Source organism: Panthera uncia, chromosome B1 (genome assembly GCF_023721935.1).
Source record: "Panthera uncia isolate 11264 chromosome B1, Puncia_PCG_1.0, whole genome shotgun sequence".
NCBI lineage: Eukaryota > Metazoa > Chordata > Mammalia > Carnivora > Felidae > Panthera > Panthera uncia.
Genome location: NC_064811.1, coordinates 44,293,253 through 44,321,093, shown reverse-complemented (window position 1 = coordinate 44,321,093; position 27,841 = coordinate 44,293,253). Strand labels below are relative to the sequence as shown.

At 42.1% G+C, this 27,841-nt stretch overlaps 1 protein-coding gene across 3 annotated transcripts in view; it reads left to right on the top strand.

Moving 5' to 3' along the window:
* Nucleotides 1-26,735, top strand: part of HOPX (HOP homeobox) — a 30,846-nt gene extending 4,111 nt beyond the window's left edge. The window contains exons 1-3 of one of the 3 annotated variants that reach the window (XM_049630527.1): nucleotides 5-96; nucleotides 19,246-19,402; nucleotides 25,930-26,735. In XM_049630527.1, coding sequence (XP_049486484.1) covers nucleotides 19,259-19,402; nucleotides 25,930-26,007 — 222 coding nt within the window. In that variant the 5' untranslated portion in view covers nucleotides 5-96; nucleotides 19,246-19,258 and the 3' untranslated portion in view covers nucleotides 26,008-26,735. Of the gene's footprint in view, nucleotides 1-4; nucleotides 97-18,539; nucleotides 18,649-19,245; nucleotides 19,403-25,929 lie in introns of those variants that run through there. The other 2 variants (XM_049630526.1, XM_049630525.1) reach the window with 2 other exon arrangements.
* Nucleotides 26,736-27,841: the final 1,106 nt, after the last annotated feature.

Sequence of the window (27,841 nt, the reverse complement as noted above, 5' to 3'; positions counted from 1 at the left end):
AACCTTCCTCTGGGGAAGCAGAGTCTGCAGGCAGCCAGGAGTCCAGAGCCCTCTGGCTTCATCTGTGAGTGAAGCAGCAAGGTGAGGAGGGAGAAGGTAAGCACCATCCTGACTCCTGGGAGACGGGGAGACACGGGGCACTCAAGCTCAGGGGAAAGGATTAGGCTATTGGCATCAGGGTGGCCACCAACACTGGTCCAATGCTGCTGTTTAGAAGCCTGATGTTTCCTCCTCTTACCATTCAGAGTTTCACCAAAAATAATTTTTTTTTAAAATGAGTGGCATGATTGCACAACTGGTAAAATAGCTTTGTATAACAGTGACAGAATTTTTGGCTTCTTTGGATGGGTTTTCTTTGAACATTTCACCTTTGTTTTCACAAATCCTCTTAGTGTGGAATGGCTTAGTTCACTTGGACATTTTTTTTTAACCCTGTGTCATGACCTAACCCAGATTAATTTTTAGATGCTGTCGATGGCTTCCTCAACTTTTAAAAAGCCAAGTGAATGGGGATGGTCAACAGAAGTATGCAAACATGAAGTTGTTGGAAGAAGGGTGGCATATGGCCCACAGTGATTTATAAAGTACTATCCTGTCTACTTAAAAACCAGCACCTGAGGATCCTGAGGCAGCCCCTGGACCACACCCATCCCCCATCCTGTCTGCTCGCCTTGGGCAGGCTGGTGGAGACCTGGCTTGAGGCTGCAAAAAGAGGGCTTCTCCTGATGCAGGGGGGGGTGGTGCACCTGCTCTCTTCCTGGCCCTGGCTCCCTTGACCACCCTACCTTTCAATGCCCCTGATGTGGATTTGGCATCTCAGTACTGTTGTTTCTGAACATACATGGGGTTCGGGTGTGTGGATACATGACCAAACAGGTACAAGTCAGCCCATCCTTTCTATTTGCTGGGAAACTCCCTTCATCAATCTTCAAGCGATATGCTGAACACTCTTTCACAGAATCCCTGTGTAAACGAGTCCTGCAGAGGACAGCCTGGCCTGGGGAGCAGAAGACGGGTCTCATGTTCAGGAACCTGGGTCCTATTTTCAGCTCTAATTCAGCTGTAATGGAATTTTAAAGCCAGAGGGAGCCGGAAATATCAGTTGTCCCAGTGGATTATTAATAACACCCCTTTCACTTTAAAAAAGACTTGGCCTGAGCAATAAACTATATGGTCACCTGTGAATACAATACATGAAAGATCAAGAGTAAAGTGAGTTGTCCTGCATCTCAGGATTAGTTGGTGGCTGAGCTGGGTCTGGAACCCAGGCCTCCCCACACCTCATTCTGGCCTCTCTGCCAAGTCACTCACTCCCTCTGTGACTCAGGTTCCCTGTGGGAAGCACTGTATCTGTACAGCCCAGACGGAGAGCTGGTAGATTTATACTGGCTTGCCAAAGAGAAGTTCAACATGAATGCTAGGGGTTCAGGGGATTGTTCATCACAAGGTCAAGTTACTCTATTTGCTTCAGGGTCTAATGTTAGCTTATGGCCATGTTTGGATAATGATAGAAGCTCTTTTAAAAATAGAGAAGTTAATTTTTACCCATCCTCATATAACTTATTATAATTTGCTTCTGAAGTTTTGATACAATGTGACCAAACATGAAAACCCAGCCAGATCTTTCAGAACTACTCTGTACTTTGATGTTAAAACAAAACCAGAAACAATCTAAAGCAGACACTGATCTGTTCTAATCTCTTAGTATATACTGGGCACGAAACTAATAGCTGTCATTCTAGCCAGTAGATCTAGAGGATCACGATGGAAGTTTCCTGGAATTCTTAAGGAAATGACAGATCTGCTTAGATAGTCTAGTCTTCACTGATGTACTTTCATTTCCTTCCTGTGTGGTTTCTCCCTAAGAAAACGTATATAAACAATGTCCCTAGCTCTTATATCCCCTCACTCCTTTCCAAATTTCTAGTCTACTGGTTCCCAGGAGTGAAATATATTTTAGAAAAGAACTTTAATTTAATTTTACTTATGCCTGTAAGTGTCTAACCCTTTATTAGGTATTCTTCATGCTCTTTCTGGGGGGTAGAACAGCATCCTTTGGAGATGGCTGGCACTGGGGTGTATGAAGCAGGACTGGAGAAAGTGGGAGGTCCTCTCCTCTTTCATTAACAATATATCCGGTTCAGGTTCCACAATTTAAAAAGGAGGAGAGTCCTTGGAACTAGCTCAGAAAAACTCCTAGATGACTAAATAATAATAAAACCAAATCCATAAGGAGGGGCAAAAGGGCCTGATGTTATTTAACTTGGACAAGACTAGAAAGCGATTTGATGATGGTGTTGAAAAGCATGGAGGGTGGTCATGGAGGTCAACCATCAGCCATTCACCTGGACAGCTGAGAGTAGACAAACCAAGCCCAGATATTGGTGGGGGCTGCAGCATGAAGGGTATTGAGTGAGTCAGGAAGTAGTCCCTCATTATGCAAAAAAATACCTTAGAAAGAATTATACAGGTAAGGTCTGAAAGATGGGGCAGTCAAATAACCCTTTAATTTTTAAAGTCTTTGTTTTGTTTTGAGGCTCATGTTAACATATTCCTTAATTCGTAGTACACGTAAGACCCTTCTTAGGTTCTCAGGTTTTACATCTCATTCTATTTTTTCTCTCATTCACCCTCTTTCTTGCTCTTGACACCATATTCTTAAGATCTACCTATGTTGCCGATTATATTTCTAATATTTCCAATGCATTGTTTCTAACTGCTTTTTATTGGTTTCTTATTTATATGCACTCTTTGCTTATTGAATCCTCTGGACATTTCTGTTGTCTCCAGTTCTCACAAAGCATGCCATAATGAATATACTCATATGTATAGTTGAACACCCTTTAGATCTGGTTGATGGGGAGCAGGGGAAGGGAAAGGGGTAGGCTAGATGACCTATGTTTTCTTTAAGCAATGCGGAATACTGAATTGTCCATAAGATATGGAGACACATGATCTCACGAGGTCTAATCTAGTATTTCAAATATTTAGAAGCTTTTCTGAGTTCCTTAGTAATTTACTAAGACTTTAATAAGAGACTGAAATAATATTCTGGAACTTAAAGAGTGTGATCTTCAGTGATCTCCCCTTCTCAATGTCATTTTCTTCAACTTGGGCTAGTCAATTCTGGAAGCATTTTATTTCTCTATATTGGTCATTGATTACCTGGACAAAGCAAATGCAATGTTCTAAGAAATCATATTAGTCATAAGGTTCAGTAAAGTTTCTAAACTGTTTTGCTATTTTTTAAAGTTTATTTATTTTGAGAGAGAGAGAGAGCCGGCACACATGTGTAAGTAGGGGAGGGGCAGGGTGGGGAAGAGACAGAATCCCACATAGGCTCCATGCTGACAGCACAGATGTCGGGCTCAAACCCACAAACTTCGAGATCATGACCTGAGCCAAGATCAAGAATTGAATGCTCAACCGACTAAGCCACCCAGGCACCCCTAAAATGGTTTGATATTTTAAATGTTTTTTTTTTTTTTTGAGAGAGAGAGAGAAAGAGAGCATGAGCAGGGGAGGAACAGAGAAAGAGGGAGAGAGAGAATCCCGAGTAGACTCCACGCTGTCAGTAAGGAGCCCCTTGCAGGGCTCAATCTTGATATTTTAATGATTGCAAAACCTGATGGCACTCAGTTGCTGGACATTAGATCCAGCAAAACACAGTTGCCAGACATTAGATCCTGAATCACCAGGAAAGGGATTAGAACCTTAATAATGATACATTGTATTTATATAGTATTTATAATTTATAGTGCTATTCATAAACATAATCCATCTCATTGAATCCTACAAAAAAACCTGTGAGATAGGTAGGGGTAGGATTATTATAGCTAGGTAGGGAGAGCTTCAATTGTAGACAAAGAAATGGAGGTTCAAAGCAATCGAGTTATCCAAAGTCACTTGGTGATTTAAGTGACATTGCTGGAAGCAGAGTGTGGGTCTTCTGAAGTTCCATCCAGCCTTTCTGCAGCATCATGTCTAATGCTCAGAGAAACGATCTACTTTAGATTCAGAGTTATCCCCTGAGATGGACTTTCTGGAGTATCTGTTTTTTTCAATTATTTTGTGATGTTAATGAGAAGGCTGTAGCCGCACACCCTCTGTTTGTCCCATTAGTTGAACACCTGTTCATAAAAACAACTGGGTAAAAAAATAAGGGCTATATAATTGAGTTGCATGGCAACAAGCAGCATGAATGGTTGGACTTTGGCATACTTTGGAGCTCCAGAAAGTACCAAGTGCATGTCATTTTATTCATTACCTAATTACAGTCATAAAATAAGAATGGCGGTTGGACCATTAAAAAAATAATTGATTCCAGTAGGTTTGCACAAGGAGGTAATTCCATTCTTCAGAGTCTTTTCTAGACATTTCAAAATGTACAAATAACCTGAGGAAGTTATAGCTGCTTGCATTAGACAGGTTACAGAGGCCTACATGTGCAATACCATGAAACTCCCTAATTATTGTTCCTTGTTATGTAATTAGGGCTCAGGCAAAAATATCGTAGAACCTGGTACACATTTTCAAAAAATTAATCATGGTGAAATGTCCCTAGAATTACAAATGGACAGCCCCTTTTCAGAGTCAGGCACTAGAAATAAGAACCTCTTCAGAAAAAAAAAATCTAAAGTGACTAAATGGCTACAGAGCAATAGGACAATTCTACTTGATTCTCAGTTATCTGTGTGTAGCTTCACGGTATGAACCTTTGTGTGTGTGTGTGTGTGTGTGTGTGTGTGTGTGTGTGTGTGTGTGTTTTAAATAGGCTTAACACTCAGCACAGAGTCAAACACAGAGCTTGAACTCATGACCCTGAGATCAAGACCTGAGCTGAAATCAAGAGTCCAATGCTTAACCAACTGAGCCACCCAGGTGCCCTTCACTGTATTAGATATTTTAAATACCGGACTGATTTCAGGGTACCTACGTGGCTCAGTTGGTTAAGTGTCAGACTCTTGATTTTAACTCAGGTCATGATCTCCTGGTTTGTGAAATTCTGCTTGGGATTCTCTCTCCCTGTCCCTCCCCCACTTGTACACACGCATGCTCTCTCACTCTCTCTCAAAATAAATAAACAAAATACCAGAATGATTTTTATCATCAGTGTTTAAATTTTTGAGCACCCCTCATCTTCTATGTAACAAACATACATCTCCCTACCCTGAAGCCTATTCATCTAATTAATTTAATTAATGTTCTAAATCAAACAGAATTAGGAAGCCAAATAAGTTACCACAAATGAATAAAATAACTTAACACATAAAAAGCATATTTATTATCTTCCATTTTGACTTACTTGTGCCATTTTTCCTGTCCACAAACTGTTTAGAAAGTTAATCTTTTTGTTATTTGCTTCTAACCTTAGTAGTGTAACTTTCTCTTTATGTTTAATAGTTTTCTTTAGAAAACATTGAGATTCCCCCTGCCCACTGCCTTAGCAGAAATCTATTTGTCTGATTTCTGGTGCATTAGGGCATCAGACATTTTCAAAGAGATTTGATAATTCAATTTACTTCACAAGTCTCTCCCCTCCTGGATTATCTGGTTTGAAAAGCTCTGAGCACATGGCTGTGCCTGGTGGAAATCTCTAGTGCAAGCCGTATTTGTTCCTTTGTTTATATTTGATCATAGGACCAAACTTTGTTTGAGATGTAATGAACATTCACACTTACTAAGCATTAGCACAACCATAGTAACAATACCCAAAGCAGGCAGAGGCCCCAGCATATTCACCCCATCAGACAAATTTGTATCCTACCCATTCAAACTGGAATAAAAAGGAAATGTCAGGAAATTTGAAACTGTAGTGTATCCTCTTATTTTTAACCACAAAGCTGCAACAATAGGTTTTCTTAAGAGCAAAACGCAGCCTTCTGTTCATTACCATGGTTAGATATGTATGTTTCTGTCTTCTAAGATTCTAACAGAACTGCATCTTGCTTATCTGTAACAGCAGTACAGATACCTAAATTCAACAGGAATGTTTTTACTATCCCTCACCTAAGTGAGAAGTTTAACATTTTACATATAAGGGGACCAGTATCCAGGTTTGCCTGGGACACTTGAGGTATGCTGTTGCCTTGATGTAATTACTCACAGCATTCCTTTTACACATATGTGTTCTAGGTTAGATGGCAAATTATGTGGTCACGTTAATTTAACAGATAGGCTGAATATTAAAAAAGCACCTTGGTTCAAAATGTTTCATGGGCTCTTCAGTTGTCCTTTGAAGTAGAATCCAGGCACAAACTGTTCAGCAAACCAGGGGCATAGCCTGTAATGGGCCACAGCATTCCTCTTTCTTGGGTCAGTGACATTAGTAAACTGTTGATGAGGAATAACATGATAATTTAAACCCAGGCCGTGCTGATCATCAGAATTTCAGAGGAGAAATGATCTCAGAGGTCATCTAGCCCAACATCTTCACTTTCCTGGGTGAATAAATCATTACACTTTTGGAAATATAAATGTCATTTTACAGTCTTCTAAGTTGTTTCTTGAGCAGAATCTCACTGAATCACAATTACAGTAAATACAAAAGGAAGAAAGTTTTTCACCACATTTTGCAGAGAAGAGAAGTAAGTTTTAAAAAAATGAAACTCAGCCAAGGTGATGTGACTATTAAGTAGAGGAGCTAAAAGTTGAAATGCAGGTCTGACTCTTTGCCCAGTGCTCTTTCCAATATCCTATACCAGTTTAATATTTTCATTCATTAATGAAGATTTAAAATATATCCTTTACATATAACCCATTAAAGATATACAACACTCCCTCTCTAACTAAGGCTATACACTCAAAAGAATCTTATTTCGGCTTCTTTCTCCTCCCACCTGCAAAGAGCTCTGGCCAGCAACTCAACTGTTCTTGTCTGACAGCACCTCTTGGTGGCTGGCCCGGGAAATGCAAGGCACAAAACTTTTCCTATCCCCTTCTTTCTTTTGCCTTGGGTAAAAGGATGAGGAGAGGACCATGCAAAGTAACCTCTGGGTTTTTCTTTATTGATCATTAATTATGTCTCAGGTAACCTACATGTCACATCAGTGCTTCTCAACATTCCCCTTTGTCCTCTTTCCCCTTCTTTATTTCATCTATGACATGAATATAGCTCTAATGACTGTGCCTTTATAAGAGATGGGAAAGTCATAGTTCCTGAAGTGAAAATAAAGTTCAACCAGCATGCACTCAATATGTATTCACTGCACATCCAACAATGTGTCTGGGACTATTCTGGATACTTGAGATACATCAGGGTTGTGCTATAAACCTCTAGCTTCCTCAAAGTTTCCTGAAAACCCCTTCGGTATCTGCACAGAACCTCATTTCTGTAAGCCAAATCTTAATTAAAACTGCTTTTTCTTAAGTATTTGCTTTCAAAGTGAAATGATATCTTATGAAACTTCTTGAAGATATTTCAACAGGATTATTTTCTACTTTTCTTCTGTAACAAATATGTAGCATTTTAGTTACACTCCCTCTTGTGGGTTAGCCTGGAGTTCTACCTACAATTTATCATGTTCTGTCTAGAGAAAATTTCTTCTGAGTTTGTAACAATCATGGTAGAGATTGACTTTTGGAAAAGCAATCTGTTTACAATATGGAGATCTTCTATAAGGAGATTACAGAAATGGGGTTGCCTTCTTTCATTTGCCCATTTCTTTCTTTCTTTCTTTTTAAAGCTTATTTATTTATTAGGGTGGGGGGAGAGAGAGAGAGGACTCCAAGCAAGCTCCATGCTGTCAGCATAGAGCCCGTCACAGGGTTTGATCCCATGAACCATGAGATCATGACCTGAGCCAAAATCAAGAGTCAGATGCTCAACTGACTGAGCCACCCAGGCCCTCTGCCCATCTATTTAGAAGGAGGTAGACCAATATTCTGCTTATTTCATATCACAAAAAAGTCTGAGGTTTTATTATTATCTTGAACTATTTCCCCATGTTTCTACATACAAAGCTTTGACTTAGAGTATGAGTTGGGCTACCAATGAAAAGAAGTCAATGTGTACACAAAGAATTGTATGTGCAGGGTTAATGATTAATTCACTGCTGGAAGTCATTCACAGACATTCCCCACATCCGCCCCCACTACTGCCTCCAATATCTCTTTATAATATCTTGCTATTTTCTGTAAGTAGCTGTAGAAAGTCTAGACAACTGAGGAACTTGTTTCAACAACAACTTCAGGAGATTCCTTAATCAACTCAATGTGACTCTGTAAATCTAGCAATTAAGTAGCAGCAATAGTCACTAAGATCCAGCTGGCCTGGTTGAAGCCAACCTTTATATTCCATCCTGTCAGATGCCAAAAACTATTCATTTGTACACTATATTATTCACATAATGTCATCTTTCAATTTATGTCTGTACCAATTAAAGAAGAGCATGTGTGGAAAAGAAAGCCAGCCTGGTTGGTGGTGCTGTTGGTATTAACTGAAATCACTAATCCATTTAACTGGGTCAGAGCCATGTTGGTCACCAAGGTTTCGAAACATGTCACAGGCAGGGAGACATTGCTGCCAGGCTGGCTCCACCCCACAGGGAAGCCAGGGTAGACACAGGGCACTGCCTTACTTTTGTCCCAGGAGGTACCACCTGGCTTTACTGCTCCTCTTTCCACAACCACCATCAAAGTTCTTTAGTCTACATGGCTACTTAATGCAGAGAGGAAATACAGTGTAGTGGCTAAGAACACAGATGCAGAAGCTAGACATTCTGGGTTTGAATCCCTGCTCTACCACTCACTACATTTGTATTTGGGGAAAGTTATATACATCTCCTTGGGAAAGGTATAGAAGTTTCCATTTACATCAGTTTCTACATGTATAAAATGGAGACAGTAAGAGTGCCTATCCCATAATGCTGCTTCCTCTGATGATTATATGAGTTAATGCATCTAAGATGTAGGACTATGCCAGGCACATAGTAATTGATCAATAAATATGTTGTTATTGTTGTAGCAGGGATGAGATTTCTGTATGCAATTCAAAAGATAGGAATCTACTCCATGCTGTTTCAGGCAGTAAGGACCAAAAGATTAGAAGGCTGGAAAGTTATTTTTTCCAATGTAATGTTTTGGTTTTGAACATGGTCAGTCCTGGTTGTTGAAAATACAAAACAGTGTTTTTCCAACTTATGTCCTAAATCAAGTCATGCCAGATGCCAATTGGTTAAGTTCAGGTCAGCAAATAATGAGCCCTTTTAAGTGCCAGATACTCCTAATGAATGCTGGAGAGATATAAATGTTTAAGAGATGACATATCACCCCCCCACACACATACACACACAGAAGAGCATATAATTTAGTGGGGAAGACAGGCCCAGGAACAAATTATTTTTTTTTAAGTTTATTTATTTATTTCGAGAGAGACAGAGCATGTGCACATGAGGAAAGGGCAGAGAGAGAGAAAATGCCAAGCAGGCTCCATGATGTCAGCACACAGCACGATGCAGGACTCAAACTCATGAACCGTGAGATCATGAGGTGAGCAGAAATCAAGAGTCAGACACTTAACTGACTGAGCCACCCAGGTGCCCTCAAATTATTTTAAAATGATTTCAATTTAGTCATTATTCTCTTACGCCAAGACAGCCTAGAAAAATCTACACATCAACTCATAGAGTATTTGTTCCTACTTATATTTAACTCCTCACTACTCATCTTCTGATCTATTAATGCTTCCTCATTAATAGATGAAAGGACAAATTGAGAAGTGGTGGTGAGAAATGAGCAAAAAAAAAAAAAAATACCAACAACTAAATTCAAATCAACGCACAATGTAGAAGTGCTAACGAGAAAACATGCTTAACATATGACATCCTCCACCCTTCTATCCCCACCTCGTTAGTTTTGAAAACTTCCATCCAGAGATACATCTTATGATGGAGCAATATAGACAGGTTTTGCTTTGTGTGTGTGTGTGTGTGTGTGTGTGTGTGTGTGTGTTTAAGGTTCTGATTTCAACCCTTGTGCTTTACCATTCCAGAAAAATTTTTAAAAGAAATTGGCTCAATAGGTTAAGTGTTCAACTTTGGCTCAGTTGTGAGTTCTCACAGTTTGTGAGTACTCTCTCTCTCAAAATAAACTTTAAAAAAATAAAAAGAAATTGCAACTCAGAAAGAGTGAAACTTGGGGCGCCTGGGTGGCGCAGTCGGTTAAGCGTCCGACTTCAGCCAGGTCACGATCTCGCGGTCCGTGAGTTCGAGCCCCGCGTCAGGCTCTGGGCTGATGGCTCGGAGCCTGGAGCCTGTTTCCGATTCTGCGTCTCCCTCTCTCTCTGCCCCTCCCCCGTTCACGCTCTGTCTCTCTCTGTCCCAAAAAAAAAAAAAAAAAAAAAAAAAAGTTGAAAAAAAAAAAAAAGAAAGAGTGAAACTTATAAACTGTTCTTACCAACTTGCCACCCAAGAGACACTCCACTGAACGCCTAGCTCACAGTTATTTAAAGAACAATATCTTCCATAATCAAGCACTTTATAGTTTAGGAATACTTCCCTACAATAATATCATATGAACTTTACAACAAAGCTGTGAGCTAGGTGAAGGTGTGTGTTACTATATCCCTTCTTTACATGAAAGAAATGGAGGCTCGGCAAAGTGATGTTTTGTATGATCAGTGATGTGGAAATGTTGGGGTTCAGAACCGATGGCCAAGAAAGAACATACGTTCAAGTTGGGAGGGGGATAGGGATAGCATTAGGTCTCTAAGAAATTTTGGAAGCAAGTTTTCCAGGACTTTGAGGGAGTTAGCTGTTTTTAAGAAAAGGTCATTTATTACTGTTTAATAAAACCTTAGTCATGAGGGGCGCCTGGGTGGCTCAGTTGGTTGGGTGTCTGACTTCGGCTCAGGTCATGATCTCACAGTGTGGGTTCGAGCCCTGTGTCGGGCTCTGTGCTGATAGCTCAGAGCCTGGACCCTGCTTTGGAGTCTGTGTCTCCCTCTCTCTCTGCTCCTCCCCCACTCATGCTCTGTCTCTCTCAAAAATAAATAAAAATAAAAACCTTAGTCATGAGACCCTTCAGATATATATCAGGGGGCCATATGCTTGGAGGATGATTGCTAACATATATTTGGGGGGTAGAGATAAAGGAAGTTTCCAAAGGAATTTTTATATATTAAAGGAGACTTATAGGATCTTGGAGGTCGGGATAATGTTAAGCTAATATTGCCTTTGGCCCTGAGCAAAGTATTAACATCCAGGCAGCTGAGTTCCTAGAGGAAGGTCACTATGCCTGTTTCAAAGACTTGTCAGTGGGCTGTAAGTAGCAAGGAAATTTAATTTTTTCTTTTGCCTTTGTTTCCCACATCAGTCAGTATTTGGGATTTCTAACTGCTTGTCCTCAGGACTATATTAACTCAAATTTCATTCTGCCTTAATTCTGCTGGGTTTCCTGGAAGAGAGGGGCTTCTAAGGCAAGAAAAAAGCGAATTAAGAGGAACGCCTGGAAAGTTGTAAGCTGAATTAGCAACTACACAAAGCACACATAAAAGGACACATCAGAGGCGCCTGGGTGGCTCAGTCGGTTGAGCATCCGACTTCAGCTCAGGTAATGGTCTCACAGTTTGTGGGTTCAAGCCCCGCCTCCAGCTCTGTGCTAACAGCTTGGAGCCTGCTTTGGGTTCTGTGTCTCCCTCTCTCTCTGTCCCTCCCCTGCTTGTGCTCTGTCTCTCTCTGTCTCTCAAAAATAAATAAAAATGTTAAAAATTTTTTTTAAAAAAGCACACATCAGATATACAGAACTTAAAAGAAGGCAGCCCTTCATATTTTTAATCCTTGGGTTTCCAGCTCCCAAGAGAGATGCAATCCCAGAGCAGGGCTGAAACATCGAAAACCAAACTGATGACCCCTTTGCCTGACAAACCTTGGTGGGGATAAGAGGTACTTGGGATGGTGTGGCCCCTGGCCACTAGCTGGAATGGCAGGAACTCAAGTACAAGTTGGCATCTCAGTCTTCCTGCCTCATTGAGTCAAGTGCAGCATGTTCTGGGAAAACAGCGTGCTTGTCATTGTGAGCTGGCAGGTGGTTCTGCATGTGCCCGAAGCTGTTACCCTGAGTCAAAATTTAAGAGCTCCGACCTTATGGACAAACGTGAACAAATCTCCCCAATTTATCTGCACCTCAAACAATGGAGTCAGAACAAAAGTTGAGGGGGGTGAGTTACCTTGGTGTTAAGTAGACACTAAGGCTTTCCCAGGAGGCATGTGGAGGTCTGCATGAAGGCTGCAGTAGCAGCAAAGGGGATGACACTGGAGAGACCACAACAGGTCAGCAGTGCCTGTCCCACGCTGGGAAAGACTGGCTGCTGCCAGCTCCAGTTCTTCAGTAAATAACAGACACTGACTCACATTAGAGCTCAATGATGCAAATAGTTGATTCAGTGATATCTTAGAATCTGTGACATCAGTAGAGCATAAGGAGAATATATTTTAAAGGCATAAATCAATCCTGTTACTCACAACCCCACAAACTGCCTTTACTGCTAGAGCCAGAGTTAAAAGTAGAATTCTGAGTCTTCCTCCAATGCTGCAGACAAGTTAGTTAACCTTTCTCAGCAGCAAAAGAGGACTAATTCCATTCTGATTACTAGGAGAGGATTGTGAGAGAAACCAAAAGAACAAATTGCTTTTGAACTGGAGCTCAGCATTCCATGCTCATGGTATGGCAGTCCAAACACTTGAGCACATTATTTAGTTTTACAGGTTTATACCTATTTTAAATCCACCACCTAGTAGTCTTTTTTAACACTTCCTGTCTATCCCTTCATCCTTTCTTCTTCTTCTACTCAGTCATTTAAAATCCATATCTGTTGTTTCCATTCAGAGACTTTGATATTCACTTTGGGTGGTGGTGGGGGAGTGGATCATTGATATGGTTAGCATGTTTTGTTTTGTTTTGGTTTGGTTTGTTTTGTTTCAAAGTTCAGAATCAAGTCCTGACTTCCAGGAGCTCTGTAGAAGGGAAAATAGGAACGTTTCTAGCATAAGACAGACAAAAGATCTACCATAATTGGTTTTCCATACATCTTCTGTATTGTTTTTTATGACCCATGGAAATAACAAACTAGCCTGGAGACAGAGTCTAAACTCTCAAAAAATACTTCAAATCTCCTGCTGGGCTGGAACAGGAAATGCTTTTAAACAGTAAATAGTAAACATATGGAACCTTTTAGCCCCAAGAACTTATGCAAGATGAAAACATAAATAGCTGTGAGAGGTTTAGATATTACTCATGGATAAAAAGAATACATAACAATTTTGGCAAAAAATAAGTTTGACAGCACGGGTATCGATGAGGATGTAGACCAAAGGAAATGCTAGACACTGTTTGTAGGAGTACAATCTTGTTCAACAACTTTGGAAAAGAAGTTGATATCCTGTTGAAAAGTTAAAAGCCACGTATCTTATGACCTGTTTCACTCATGTATACCCTAGAGAAACCTCTTGGATGTGCTTCAGAAGGCATATGAAAAAATGTTCCGAGAGGCAATGTTCATAATATTAAAAAAGTGAAAACAATCCAAATATCCACCAGCAGGAAAGGGCCTAAATATAGTATATTCACAAGATGGAAACACTACTGAATATGAATGAACTTCTCTACATGCAGAAATATGGATGCATCTTGAAAACATGTTGATGAAAAAAGCAATTCACAGAATAATTATGTATAGTATAGGGGTGCCTAGGTGGCTCAGTGGGTTGAGTGTCTGACTCTTGATTTCGGCTCAGGTCACTATCCAGCATCATGGTATTGAGTCCCACATCAGGCTCCATACTGAGCATGGAGCCTGCTTAAGACACTCTCTCTCTCTCTCTCTCTCTCTCTCTCTCCCTCCTTCCCTCCTTCTCTCTCTCTCTTTGCCTCTCTCCCCCACTTGCTCTCTCTCTCTAAAAAAATTTAAAAAAATAATATATATAGTTATATAATATAAAATATACTATATTTTATAGTATATGTACTATAAAATATAGTATATTTTATAGTATATATATACTATATTACATACAGTATATAGTATATATATACACTATATACTATATTACATATAGTATATATACACTATATATAAAAATATATGGTATATATAAAATATAGTATATATAAAAATATATATATAGTATAGTTTATACTACTTTTATACAACTCAAAAATATACAAAGCTAAAACAAATATGTTCTTTTAGGGATCCATACATAAGTGATAGAATCTAATTTAAAAGTCAAAGGAATGATTAATACAAAAATCAGAATTTTGATTTCCTCCAGGGGCAAATAAGCCAGAGGGTGGGATTGGGAAGGCAATGCAAGTAGCTTCCATAGTCTTGGTAATGATTTAATTCTTAAATTGAGCAGGATTCATTAGGGTTAATTTATGCTTCATAACTCACATGTATATTACAAATATCCTTTTGATACCTAATGATCTTTGAGTGGAAAATAAAAGTGTACACTTCCCTAATCTTCTGGGTAGACTTGATGGAAAACAACTTCCATGTTTTCCCTGAAAATGTAATTTGGTACCAATACAGATAAAACTCTGGGCAAGATGGATCATTAGTCTGATCAGGGATGTCTTTTTAAGGAAAAAAAAAGTTTCTAATTTCAACATACTAAATGCTTATTATAGAAAATGGGGAAAACCAGAGAAACATAAAGAAAAAAAGGTATACCATCTGTAGACCCACAATTTAGGCATAATCACTTCTAACGTTTTGTTATATTTTCCTCTAGTTTTTTTAAATATGTAAAACTAGAATTGATATAGCACTTAAAAAATATATTTTCCTATTTCTATTTGGAATCCTGTTTCCCTGAACACAGTAGTGATGCTTTGTGTATACAAATATACATTTGGTGTATTTGTAGTCTAATATTCGGTTTTAAGTTCTAGTACACAATTCATCCATATAAATGATAACTTAATTTTAGCATTTTTCTGATTGGAAACTTTAAGAAATTAGAGAAGGATAATCATTTGTCAAGTTTTCCCAGTCCTTTCCACTATGATTTTTAACTTCTAAATCAATTACAGATATTTATATGAAAAGACGGAAGGAATCTTTCTTTCGATGATCTGTTGTCTTAGACTCTGATTTCAATGTAAAAATACGTTTTTCTGAAAGATTTTTAAAAGGGTTTTATATTATTTCTAAAGTTTTGAAAGCAGGGAAAAATTTCTCATTATAATTCACAATTTGAAAGGCATTTTCCCCTTTCCTGACCATACGTACAAAAGATTAATAGCATGGTGTCTAAATGTTTTTTTCCCAAGGTATATATTTTTTATTTTTAAAACTTTATTCCTTTAAAACTACCTCAACCTACACTCAAGTGTTGAGATGATTGACAGCATCTGAGGTAGAAGATATTTTAATGCATTTTTACAGCTATAAAGTATAAGAAGTTCTAAACACTTATCATTGATTTTAATGGTGAAATTGTGAAATCTTATAGGAGCTGAAATACTCTTTATATCTCTCCCACCCTGGATTCCTAAAATTGTTCTGATTCAGAAGGACTGTGGTGACACTGGACATTTAAAAAAATTTTTTTTTAATATTTATTATTTCTGAGACAGAGAGAGACAGAGCATGAGTGGGGGAGGGGCAGGGAGAGAGGGAGACACAGAATCTGAAACAGGCTCCAGGTTCCGAGCTGTCAGCACAGAGCCCAATGTGGGGCTCAAACTCACAAACCATAAGCTCATAACCTGAGCAGAAGTCAGTTGCTCAACCAACTGTGCCACCCAGGCGCCCCATGACCCTGGACATTTTTACAGGTGACTCTGAGTCCCCACCAGACATGAGCACTACTGCTCCATGCTTAAGGACATTAATCAAACAAAAAACAAAAACAAATACTCAAACTAAAATTCTCTTTTGAAAGCAGCCCTCATGTTAGCCTGGGAGGCAGATCAATATTCCACTCCTATCTGTCAACTTCTGGGAGACACTGACAGCTTGGATGATGTCCCTTGCACCCTGTCCAGAGTAGTTCTGTAACTGATGAATATGGGAGACTCTAACCCCATCCAAAGACCCTCCACTTCTCTTGTGGATAGAGCAGCACATTATTTTTCTCACTTACGAAAATAGTAAATGCTTCAAGAGCCCATTGCTTCCTGAAAGTCCACAGTGAATATAAAGGGGATTTGGGCTAAAGAAAATTGGGAGATGGCCCTAAAAAATGATTCAACAGCTTTTTTTCTCTTTTGGCCAGCTCACCATGGGACTGTTTCTGAGGAGTATCTACCACTGATAACCATTTGGTTTGATATTAATGGCTTTACAAAGAGACCAGATGGCTGGGAGAGGGAGAAAATGGTAAATATGAGCCCACAGCAATGTTAGAAGGTTACCAGTTTGTAGCACTCTCTGTGAGCTAGTTCATATAATAAATACCTTTAAAATAAATAACTACAGGCTTAGGGGACAAGAGTAAAACTGTCTAACCAGGTGTTGGAATTCATTTAGGAAAGAGCCAGCAGTTTTCATTTAACCTCTTGAAAAGATTTATGCATGGCCTTTCCAACCACAAAAGAAAACATAACCACAGGACAAATTACTCTTGAATGTTTCAGAAGATAGAACTATAACCACAGCAACAATAGAACTTATGCAGAGATTAAAGTTTAAGAAGCTTTAAAATATTTTTAGTTCTTTTCATCTGCAAGTGTTTAGACTACCTTCAGAGAAGCTTTTCAATGGTTTCCTCACTGGAAAGAGTTGAGAAGTTTTACAAAGCCAAGGTTACTAGGGTGATTTGGTTTTTAAATTTCCTTTAAAAGAGAGGGAGAGAAGAAACCAAGTACCGGCTGCAAACACTTGTCCACCAAAGAGGACTGAGATAACAGAAACTGAGTTTTGTGGAGAAACAGTAGATAGATCTGACTATAGAGGTCAGATCTTTCGTCCCCATTTCTAGAAATCAAGCTTGTTTGTTTGGTGTACCTTGGAGAAATACGTACTTTCAAAAGGACTGCCCACGAGTCTCCTTAGCAGCCAAGTCCAGTGGCCCTCAGCCAAGTAACCCAAGGAGTACTTCAAAGTCAACCGGAAGCTACCCATGAAACCTCATACAAAGTCCTGTAATAGGAAGTCACAAAAATATAAGAGAAAATGCACCTGCTTAAATGTAAGGACAGTAGCAGCCCTTGAGTTATTTAATAGCAAATATGTAACAGAGAGAAGGAAGTACATGCAGAACAGTCCTTGAACCTGAGTCCAGTTTAGAAATCCATACCTTTGGTTAATATTTCTGAAGGACTGAGGATCCTACAAAGAAGCAAAAATTTCACGGAGAAGAGGGAGTATCATTGTGTCAATGGAATCAGCTGGAAACTTTCTGGGGTAAGAAATCAGAGGCTGTCATTTCCCCTCTCCTGTGTTCTTTTAGGCAAAATGGACAGTGGTGAGCGGTTCCAGTGGGCAGCTTTGGCTGGAATTGGTATTCTAGAAGACAGCCAATGCTCATTCAAAAGCCCCTGCCTTTAAATTGTTGCCCTCCTGATTTTTTCTGCCAAACTAAAGATATAATGGGCTGCTGAGAAGGGTCTCGCAGAGCACAGGACTGACACTGAAGCTAAGGCTTTTCCCTCCAGGGTGCTGGTCACTCACTGGGCAACGCTGGGATAGTGAGTCTTCCTGTGCCTCAGTCTCCCTGTGCCAACATCCTGGGCTGTTCCAGGAGAGGACCAGAGAAGTTAATCTCCAAGGTTCTCTCCAGTTCTGAACTTCTGGGTCAAAGAAAAGGGGAGATAGGTGTCAACAGGAGAGGAGGCATTTCTGACCTGGCTTAAGCCTGTGAGCACTGTGACGGGAGCCATTGGTACAGATTTTTCAATGGGAGGGCACATAACACCCTAAAAACAGGAAGATTTCACTGTAATAGGACAAGTGCCTTGAGCCCAAGACTCTCTTACAGTAGAATGGCTTCTTGTCCTACCTGAAAGCCTCTTCAAGTGGCCCAGAGGAGAGGTAAAGACATTTATTAGGGAGCACAAGCTGCAGGTCACAGTAGAGAAGGTTGTAACAGCATCAGGTACACTATGCAGGTAGATCAGTGAAGTGTGGCTCCTCTCCAGGCACCAACCACATCAAAACCTACTCAGGATTATGCTGGATGATTTTGCAATTGTTTGTTTAAACAACAAACCAACGTGATTCCCACACTTGTGCATGTCTTTTACTGTCAGCAAAGTCAAGTCCTGACCTGTTTGTACCAAACCCTCAGCCAAGGTCTTCAAGACTGTAACTTCCTACACCTCCCTACATCTTAAATTGTGAGAAGGGGGAGGAGAGGTGCACATCTGCCTTGTTTGTTTGTTTGGTTTGGTTTCGTTTTGCCCCAGCTCAGAGGCTATTTAAGTATGGAAAGGGTGCAGCAGGAAGTCGTGGTACCCAGAATTTGCTAAAGCAATGTTTGGCTCTGAAGTAAGGAAAATACGAGAGACTTTGAAGTTGGTAATGAAGCGGGCTCTCGACCACGTACGCCCTGCTACAATGTCCAGACAGCGCTAGGCAGTGAACCGCGCGTTGAGGGGAGGCTGTGGATTCTCGGCTTTAGTTAGAAAAACGGGGGTGGAGGGGTGGGAGGGATGGCGAAGCAGGCTGCAGACTGCAGAGTGACTCACACAAGCCCTCAGGTGAGCATTTCTCCTGATGCTCTCAGCTACCCGCCTTGAGAACTCCAGGAGGGAACGACGTGAAAGGGGGAGATGAAAAGTGCTGCTCCCGGCGCGCCCCCCCCCCTTCAAGAAGTAACTGCTGTCCGGGTCATTTCTTTGTAGTAGGGGTGGGGTGTACAGCCCTCCTAGGCTAAACCACGTTAGAGACAGAACGACGCGTTCCGGTGAGGTGTGTCCCCACCCCCGCGATCTGTCAGGGCTGTCCCTTTGAAGGCGATTTTCAAAACCGCCGCCGAGCCTCCTCCGCTCGTTCCTGGGAGCCTCTGGGCCAGGAGGGCGCGTCATCGTCCTCCGCCGCCCCGGCCCCGGGCCCCGCGGAAAGTTGCCGTGAGAACCGCCGGGCAGGCCCGGAGGCCGGAGGACGCGCGGCTCTGCGGTGGGACCCTTCGGCGCGCCCGGCCAGGAGCCCGGGGACCCGCGCGACCGTGCGCCCGCGGGAGGGGACAGCCCCGCGCGCAGAGGTGCCGGGCCGGCCGCGCCCGGGATCTCCGTCCCTCCGCACGACCCGTCCGCCCGCGGCCTCGCTCACCGCCGCCGCTCCTTCCCTCCCCGCAGGCGCGCCGAGACCATGTCGGCGGAGACCGCGAGCGGCCCCACCGAGGACCAGGTGGAGATCCTGGAATACAACTTCAACAAGGTCAACAAGCACCCGGACCCAACCACGCTGTGTCTCATCGCGGCCGAGGCCGGCCTTTCCGAGGAGGAGACCCAGGTGAGCCCCGCACGCGCCCCGACCCCTTGCCCGCCGCGGCCGTCTCGCGAATGCTGGGTCCCCCTCGCGCTCGACTCCCACCTCGCCGCCCTCCCCCTATCTTCCGTCGCTTCTGCCGGCACCCCGGGAGTTCAAACGCCGCTGCGCTCCACCGCCGCATCCCAGCTTCCCGGCTCCGGGGGCGCCCCGTCTGCCCCCAGTCCCAGCTCCCCCAGGCACCATTCAGAAACCTCACGATCACCCTTCCTTCTCCGTGCGTTTCCACTCTCCCCACAGCCCGGGAGAAACGCGCTCTTCTCTCTCCAGGTTAGGAGCTGCGTCCCTGGTCCACTCTCACCGCCCCCCCCCCGCCCCCCATCCGGCACCGCCACTCAACTTCTCCCCTGGGCTGTGGGCGCAACTTTCGGAAGAGGTGCCTGCTTGCGCTCTCTGAGCCCAGCGCCCTCAAAAGTATTCTCGGCCAGAGTCTCAAAGCTGAAAGGGACCTTAAACGATCAGCTGTAAACTCAGTCCTGGCTTTGGCAACCCAGGAAACTAAGGCCAAGAGGGAGAGAACCGCCAGGATGGCAAGGGTCTTTAAGCTTGCTCTTTCTACCCGGTCACATTGCAGCTTCTCCTTAGCTGCAGAGCTAACATTGCATATATTGAGGGAGATTTCACATTTTAAAAAATTCCAGTCTTTTTTCTGGAGTTTTCCAAGAAGGTAAGCATCTGACATCACGACTGAAGGGAGTGGAAGCAGATGTCCCCTTAAGTGCATTAGATTGATGTATCTATTTTTAAAAGCACCTGTGTTATTGGGAAATTTGTTTAGGGTAGATGGTGAATGCAACGATGCCCATGATTATTAACCTTCAGGTGCAATGTTGACCCCTTCAGCTGCCTGTTTTTTAAAACCCTGTCCAGAGTTTATCTGACTTCTATTTTCCCTTTGGTCATGGAAAGACAATTAGTTATGCATGAAGATACTACTACTTGGAACCACTCTAGCATCTCTCCCACGGGAGCCCAAAGCACTTCCACACTCCTAGTCTCAACTCTAGAGACATTCTCATTCTTCCCATTTTATAGATTAGAGCATCAAGCACTTTGACCTCTCCTCATCTTGAACCATACTTAGGTGAGGCTTTAAAGCTTGTAAAGGGTGCTTCAGTGTATCGTCAAACCAAGACCCTGGACCCCAAGTCTAAAATGACTTTTACTAATTAAGCCAGATGCACTTTGGAGAAATTGCCCATAGAAAATCCTGCCGTTCCTAGGTCAGATAGAAAGTCAAGTGTATCTGTTTTTAGCAAAGGGAATAGCTGTCTGACTAACCAGAACTTAATGGAAGGTGACTTACTGTAACCCAAGTCTAACAGTTCATGTTTCTTGGAACCCCCTGAGGAGGCAGCCTGCTGAAGCTTTATCATTTAAAATCCCACACTATATGTAGAAGAGTGATCACAGAGATAAGAACTCATCTATTAAAAAGAAGGCTGCGGATTTATTGTGGGCACTGTACCAACTAGGGGTCTGAGCTCTTCTCAGCCTCTGATTCCACCACAGATCACCCTTACCTGTAAGGCAGAATAATTATGTTGCCCTTTGTGATGACTGATACTTGCCAGGTATTGTTCCAGTCACCCTCCAAGTATTAAATCACTTGTCACAACAGTGCTATACGGTAGGTAGTATTAGCTCAGTTGGACAGATAAGAGAACCAAGGTACAGAAAGGTTAAGAAACTGGCCCAAGGCCACAACTAGGAAGTAACAGAGCTAGAATTTGAACCGTGGCAGTCTGAGTCACAATCCAGACTCCTGACTACCTTGTTGTCTTGACAGAGAGAGAGAGAGAGGAACCAACTTGGAGAGGGAGGGGAGGACTGAAAATTCAATTTACATTGTATTTCTTGCCAGGGGGTGGGGTGGGGTGTGGGAAACCATACATTACACCACAGTCATCCTGGCTATGTTCAATCTTTTCTTGAGAGTCACCTTATATGAAAGAACTGAAATGAAATCAGGTGAGGGGCAGGAAGAAAGAAAGGGCACCTGATTCTTTCTGTGACTGAGGTCAATTCAGACTTGTGATGGAAGGTTCACCTGCCCCCTTGGGCAGCTTTTCTCCATTGCCTCTCTTCTGCCCTCCTCAGATGAGCAAATGGTAGATGCAACCCTGAAATGAATGGGTGTGAGGTGAGTCACCTCAGAGCAGGGCCTCTGGCTTCCTTTTCCTGCCTTGGGGCCACCACCTTCTTCCTCCCTGAGGCTGCCACAGCTCTTCTTGCCCCACCCCCACCCCCTCCCACAGCCTTCCTGTGTAGACGCACAAAGCATCTGAGACCCCAGAGCTCAGAGGGAGATAAAATTTAGCAAGTTCAGGGGAAGAGTCTTCCTCGGGGTGTCTGCCCTCTGTCACTCCTTCCTTGGTTGGGTCTCATTTTCCAACTTCCCATCCTTTCCACCCAAACTCTTTTCCAGCTCACCCCACCCCCATGTGCACTGGTTGGTAAGAATGGTTTCTTCTTTAATCTTCTCAAACAACACTTATATTTTGAAAAGTGTCTTCTGGAGATATAATGCCGAATGGTGAACTTCCAGGTGCATATAAAATTATTTTTATTTCTGGAAGGTTTTGCAGGGACTCTTTAAATAACTCCATGAAGGCCAGGGTCTACTGGGCTTACATATAAGCTGTGTCTGGTATCAGCACATCCCCTATTTCTATTCTTTATCTGTATTGCCCCTTTCCACAGGGAAAGATCACCAAAGCCAAAATAATATTTATTTCTCATGCCTGATCCCTCACCCCTAACACCACCCACCTCCAGAATTGGAATCATATTCTTCAATTTCACAGAACAAGTACTACTTTAGTAGAAGACAAAGAAGCATGAGATGCTTCTGTGAGATAGTTAACTAAAGCTGATTCACATTGCTAATACTTTGGCAGGGGCAAGAGGGACTAGAAGTTTGAACCATTCTCTGGGGGCTCTGATGACTTCTGTATAACTGTCCCATTCTAGAACAATGTTCTCTGCTATGGGGAGATACCTGTAGGAATGGGGAGTGAGGTGAAGGGTGCTCTGATGTTTAACTTTTTAAGTTGCATTTGCTGGGATCCTAGGATCGGTTTTTCTCATGACAGTAAAAAGATATCTCCTACATTTAAATTAGATAAACCTTACAGATTCCCAACCCCTGTGCCTCTATTTTTTTTAAGTCAGTGTGAGAAGGGGCTGGGAAAGCTCTTCTATCAGTCCCGTGGGAGGTCGGGAAGATCTGCCATTTTCTATTATCACTGATTCAAGCTAGTGTAGTTGGCGTTGGTTCTTAGAGAGGTTTCCAGTATTTTTTATCTCCTCTTAATACCCTGGGACTATTCCCAGAACTCAGTGGTTTTAGTTGTTGGCCATTTTATCAGTGGAATAAAAACCTCTAAAGGTCTCCCCGTGAAATGAAGAAAATGTTACTAGAGAAAAGGACAGGAACAATATTATTTTGCCTCAACCCCTCCCAATCACAGTGTCTAATTATCATCTCTTCACTCAGAGTAAATAAATCTCCATCAATGGGGTGAGGTAATGAGGGCATTCATTTATAAGCCAGTGAGGGATGAATGTCTTTCCCAGGGGATGACTGAAACAAGGAAGAGAAGGATAAAGCCAGGTGGAAAATTAGTATTGATGCGAGTGAGATGTGATAAGGTTCAGCTCTTAAGGGGAAAAGAAGCAAGCAAGGTGTTTAGTGGTTTTTGTTGGAGAGCAGCTGGCTTGCTAAATTATAATAAACATACTTGATTTAAAATATAAAATCTTTAGAAAAGCGTTGAGCTTTTCTTGAACCTCGTCCCATCCCCCAACACTAGGGTTCACTTTGTTAGGCATTTGGATGCCAACTCTACAATTGACGAATGTGGTCCTTGCTGAAGTTATTTTTGGTAACTGTACATTAATATTCATTACTAGTAGAAAGGTATGGGTGGCTCTTCTGAATAAGGCCAGCTCAATCATTTTGTCTTAAATGAATCCTGATAGAAAATGAAACTTTCCTCCTCCAAGTTTTAATTAGTCAGTCTTGAAAACGTGGCCATTTATTCAGCCCTAGTAACTGGAAATCCTATTGAATCAGACCTTGTAGCCTCCAAACCCCCACAGAGCTACCTCATTAGTGAAACTAGAGCCATGCTGCTCCCACATCAGATTCCAGAGTTAACTAAACACATGCAGATTACAGAAGAAAATGCACCTACCATTAGGAATAGAACTTTGGTTAAAGCCACCAAAGTTACATGAGTTCTCTTCTCCCTAAGGTTAGTGATCTCCAGGAACAGAAAATGGCACCTGGAGAGCAACCTTCAAAGAGAAGTCTCCCCTAGAGGTAGTCTGCTGCCCCTGGTTTTAGATTACTTTTCCCTGCTGCCACCCCACAGTACAAAGTATAAGACAACTGGTCTTGACAGCCTTGTAAGGCATTTTAGTGTGTAAACTCTGTTGTACAGTTAGGGCAAGTTATAAGTATGGTCCCATGCTCTTCAGCCAGCTTAGCTTTAGTGCAGAGCCCCAAATGGTTCTGTGGCCCCACTCCCTCTAGCTCTATAGGCCTTGACACCTAGAAGCACTCCTTCCCCAGTGGTTCTCACCCTTTCTTCTGATCTTGGGCTTATGCTGAACTGCCTTTCAGTTCCCTAGATCTCTGCGGGGATGAGACCTTCCCCAGCATGACCCTAGAGCCCACCCTATTTGTCCTGAGGTTGAATCTGCATCTGGGCATACTAAGTCTGAGCCCTCTGGATATTTCTTACCATACCATCTCCATCAGCACATCACAGGTCTGGTGTCCATCCTATAGCTGTGTTCTTTCTGCTTCTTTTCTGTGCCTTCATGTGCTTACCTCTAGAATAGGTGAATTTAAAAAACCCCAGAAGGGACAGTAAAGACCCTCTAAGCTTACCTCTCGAGTTGAACTGACTGGCACTGTTTTTAAGGAGCTTCCTCAAGTTCTCATAGCCAGTTGATCACTATAGAGCTTCCTATTGGTAGGACTCGGGACTACAGAGCCCTCAGTGGTCACCTACCCAAGCAACTTGCCTGTTTATACCAGCGTGACATGAAAATATCATCATTCTCAATGTATGCCATGATGTGTGAAAGGCTGGGAAACAGAAGAATAAAGCCTGGTGGTCTGACTTCCCACAGGGCCCTCTGACTCATCCTCTCCCATGAGGATCAGTACATGCTGCTTGTTTCCTCACTAGTTCCTCTTCAACATTGTTTTTTCGGAAATCCCAGTTTCATCCTGGACAACCTGATCCATACCCTAGCCTATTCCCAACCCTTATCTCCTCTTATCTCCTTTTCTTCTCTTTGCAGAACCTTCCACCCCTCAGTAGCATAATAAAAGGCAGCCCCCCAACATAAAAAAGTGTTTTAGGGGCACCTGGGTGGTTCAGTCGGTTAAACGTCCCACTTTGGCTTAGGTCATGATCTCACGGTTTGTGAGTTTGAGCCCCGCATCGGGCTCTGTGCTGATAGCTCAGAGCCTGGAGCTTGCTTCAGATTCTGTGTCTCCCTCTCTGTCTGTCTCTCCCCTACTCACACTCTGTCTCTGTCTCTCAAAAAATAAACATTAAAAAAACTTATTTAAGTGTTTTAGCCCTCACAGGGTATCATGTCTAGAAGCATCCCATCTGGGGCCTTCCCTAAATCCATGGTCTCTTGTGTGAGATGAGAATATCTGGGTCACACAGAGCTAGAAGATTCTGAGTAAGCTGGGAGGGCCCACTCTACTCTCACTGCTCAGCAGCCCTGCAGCAGGAAAGTTTGGGCTAATCTATTCCATGGATCCCCAAGGAGTGCCTTGAGGTTGCCTAGTACTCTGCTTTCCATTCATTTTATTTAACAAGTACTTACTAAGCACCTCTAATGACCAGGGTCCTTGATGAGATCACCACACATGGCTGAGATATAGTGGCTATAGAGATTTATCTGGGGCATCAAGGAGATGCTTCAATTTCTTTCTTTCATTCAAGAAACACTAATTAATCTCTGTTAAGCCCTTGTGCTAAGGGCCTAAGTATGCAATCAATGATGATAAGATGAATACAGTCTCTGCTTTCATGGATCTTCTAGAAGGAAATGTAGACTGCAAACAAGTGAATAAACATAGTAATTCCAGATATTAAAAATTCTGTGAAGGTAACAAAGTATTAAAATAGAGAATAAGGAGATGAGTGGAGAACCCATTTTAGATCAGGTGGTTAGGGAAGCCTTTGTCGAGCAGGTTCTATTTAAATAGAGACCTGAGGATGAGAGGGAGATCATCAGGTAAAGCATGAAGATAGAACATGCTAAGCATAGGAAATAGCATGTGCAAAGGTCCCAAAGCAGGGAAGACAAGTGTCACAATGAGAAAAACCATTCCCATGGACACATTCCTTGCTCCTCCTTTCCAGCTAGACCACAGAGGCTACCTTGTAGAAAGGGAAGGGATGTTTCACTTGTTTAGTATGTGACAAGTAATTTTATACATTTCCCTTCTCCAGAAATGGTTTAAGCAGCGCCTGGCTCAGTGGCGGCGGTCGGAAGGCCTACCCTCAGAGTGCAGATCCGTGACAGACTAAGGAGATGGTGGGCACCAGCAGCTTCCCTCCATGAAGACCATCCGCTGTTTTTCTCCTCAGCTTAACCAAGCTTTTTTGGTTTTTCAGTGTAGTGCTGTGTGTTCCATTGTTAGCTGTCCTGCTATTTAACACAATGTTGTATTTTTTAAATGTACATAACTAGAAAAGAAAATAACAATAGGAAGCTATATGTAGCTTCTGTGTAAAGAAGTGTCTTGGCTGGAAAGTGGTGGGGCTTGCATTTCCCTTTGGGTGTTGATGATGGATGGTGTGAAAATCATCTGGTTTGCTTCCGACCATCACCTCCCAGTACCAATTTATTTTTGCCATCCATTTCAGAGTAGGCAAGGCCTCTGTTGAAAAGATAACATGACCAAGGAGGGGGAGCATTTCCTTCCAATTCTACTTTCCTAAGTGGTTTTCCTTATGTTGCATTTAATACATTGAAATTAAGTGAGAATACAGAGGGAGATTTGAGTCATTTGGATTTCATAAAGCACTTCCTTGGATTATAGCTGCATTAACTTGGAAAGAACCCAGTTAGGCTGGAAGACAGAAACTCCACCTGGCAGAAGATCAAGTAAGAAAAAAATCCACAAAAGTCTTGAATTTACCTTATTTAAATGCATTTGTTAAATGTATTTTACTAAACAAAATGAACTGCTTTTTGTCTCTGAAATGATATTCTAAATAAAAGCCTTTTTGTTGAAAATGCATTGAGTCCTCTCCAGATTTTTAACCAAATAAGCATATCAAAGAGAAACAGAATAGCTCCAACACAGGAGCAGACTGACAAAAGAGCTGTCATTTTCTAAGTCCTTGCTACTCAAAGTGTGGTCCAGGCCTGGCATCATCAGCATTAGCTGCAAGCTTCTGAGAAATGCAGAATCTCAGACTTCAATCCAGACCTACTGAATCTGGACCCGCATTTTTAACAAGGTTCCCCAAGTGGTGTATATGCATACATGAGGGTGAGCAGCACATTCTCTCACAGACCCTACAGGCAATTTGTGTCCATTTTCTATTACAGCACATTAAATACCTAAATAGTCTATCAGTTAAGAGTGTATTTGATTACATGGACCAGTAACTCAATTACGATGTATTAACCAAATAGGCTTTTTTATTTAATTGATTACATGATTGTTTTTATATGGGACAGCAGCAGGTAAGTGACTCCCTGATGTTGTCAAGGACCTATGGTCATTCTTTCTTCCTACTTTGTCATCTTTAACATGTAGCTTTTGTGTTCATGGATACCAGGTGGATGGTTGGCCATTGAGTCTGCATTTCAAACAAAAAAAAGAGGGGGAGGGGCAAATGCCAGCTAAGTCTCTGCCCTTTACAAAAGGTTTCTTGGAGGCCCCCACTTAGCAACTTTCACCTACATCTCATTGGCCAGAATTGAGTCACATGGCCATGCCTAACTGCAGGGGAGGCTAGGAAAGTGAACATTTTTAACTGGGCATATTGCTGCCTTGAACAAAACAGGGTTCTGTTGGTTAGAAGGAAGGAGAGGGTAGATATTGGAAAGACCACTAGCAGGGTCGGCCAACCCAACCTGGAGTGACAGTAGTCTACACTTCTGAACTCTTACCCACAATGCAGGCACAATTTTTTTCGATCTTCAAAATAAAGAGCCCAGAATAAGAAACACTAACAGTCATTCAATATACAAATGTTTACAAGATCCCATTAAACGTCCTTGGCAAGCTTTCTCTCCCTTTACCTTAAGACATTTCTTCTGTAAACAACACACAGCAACCCAGGGTCTGAAAGAATAGCCTCATCTGGCATGCTCCCCTGCAACCTAATTAGTGGTGCCCTCAGCATC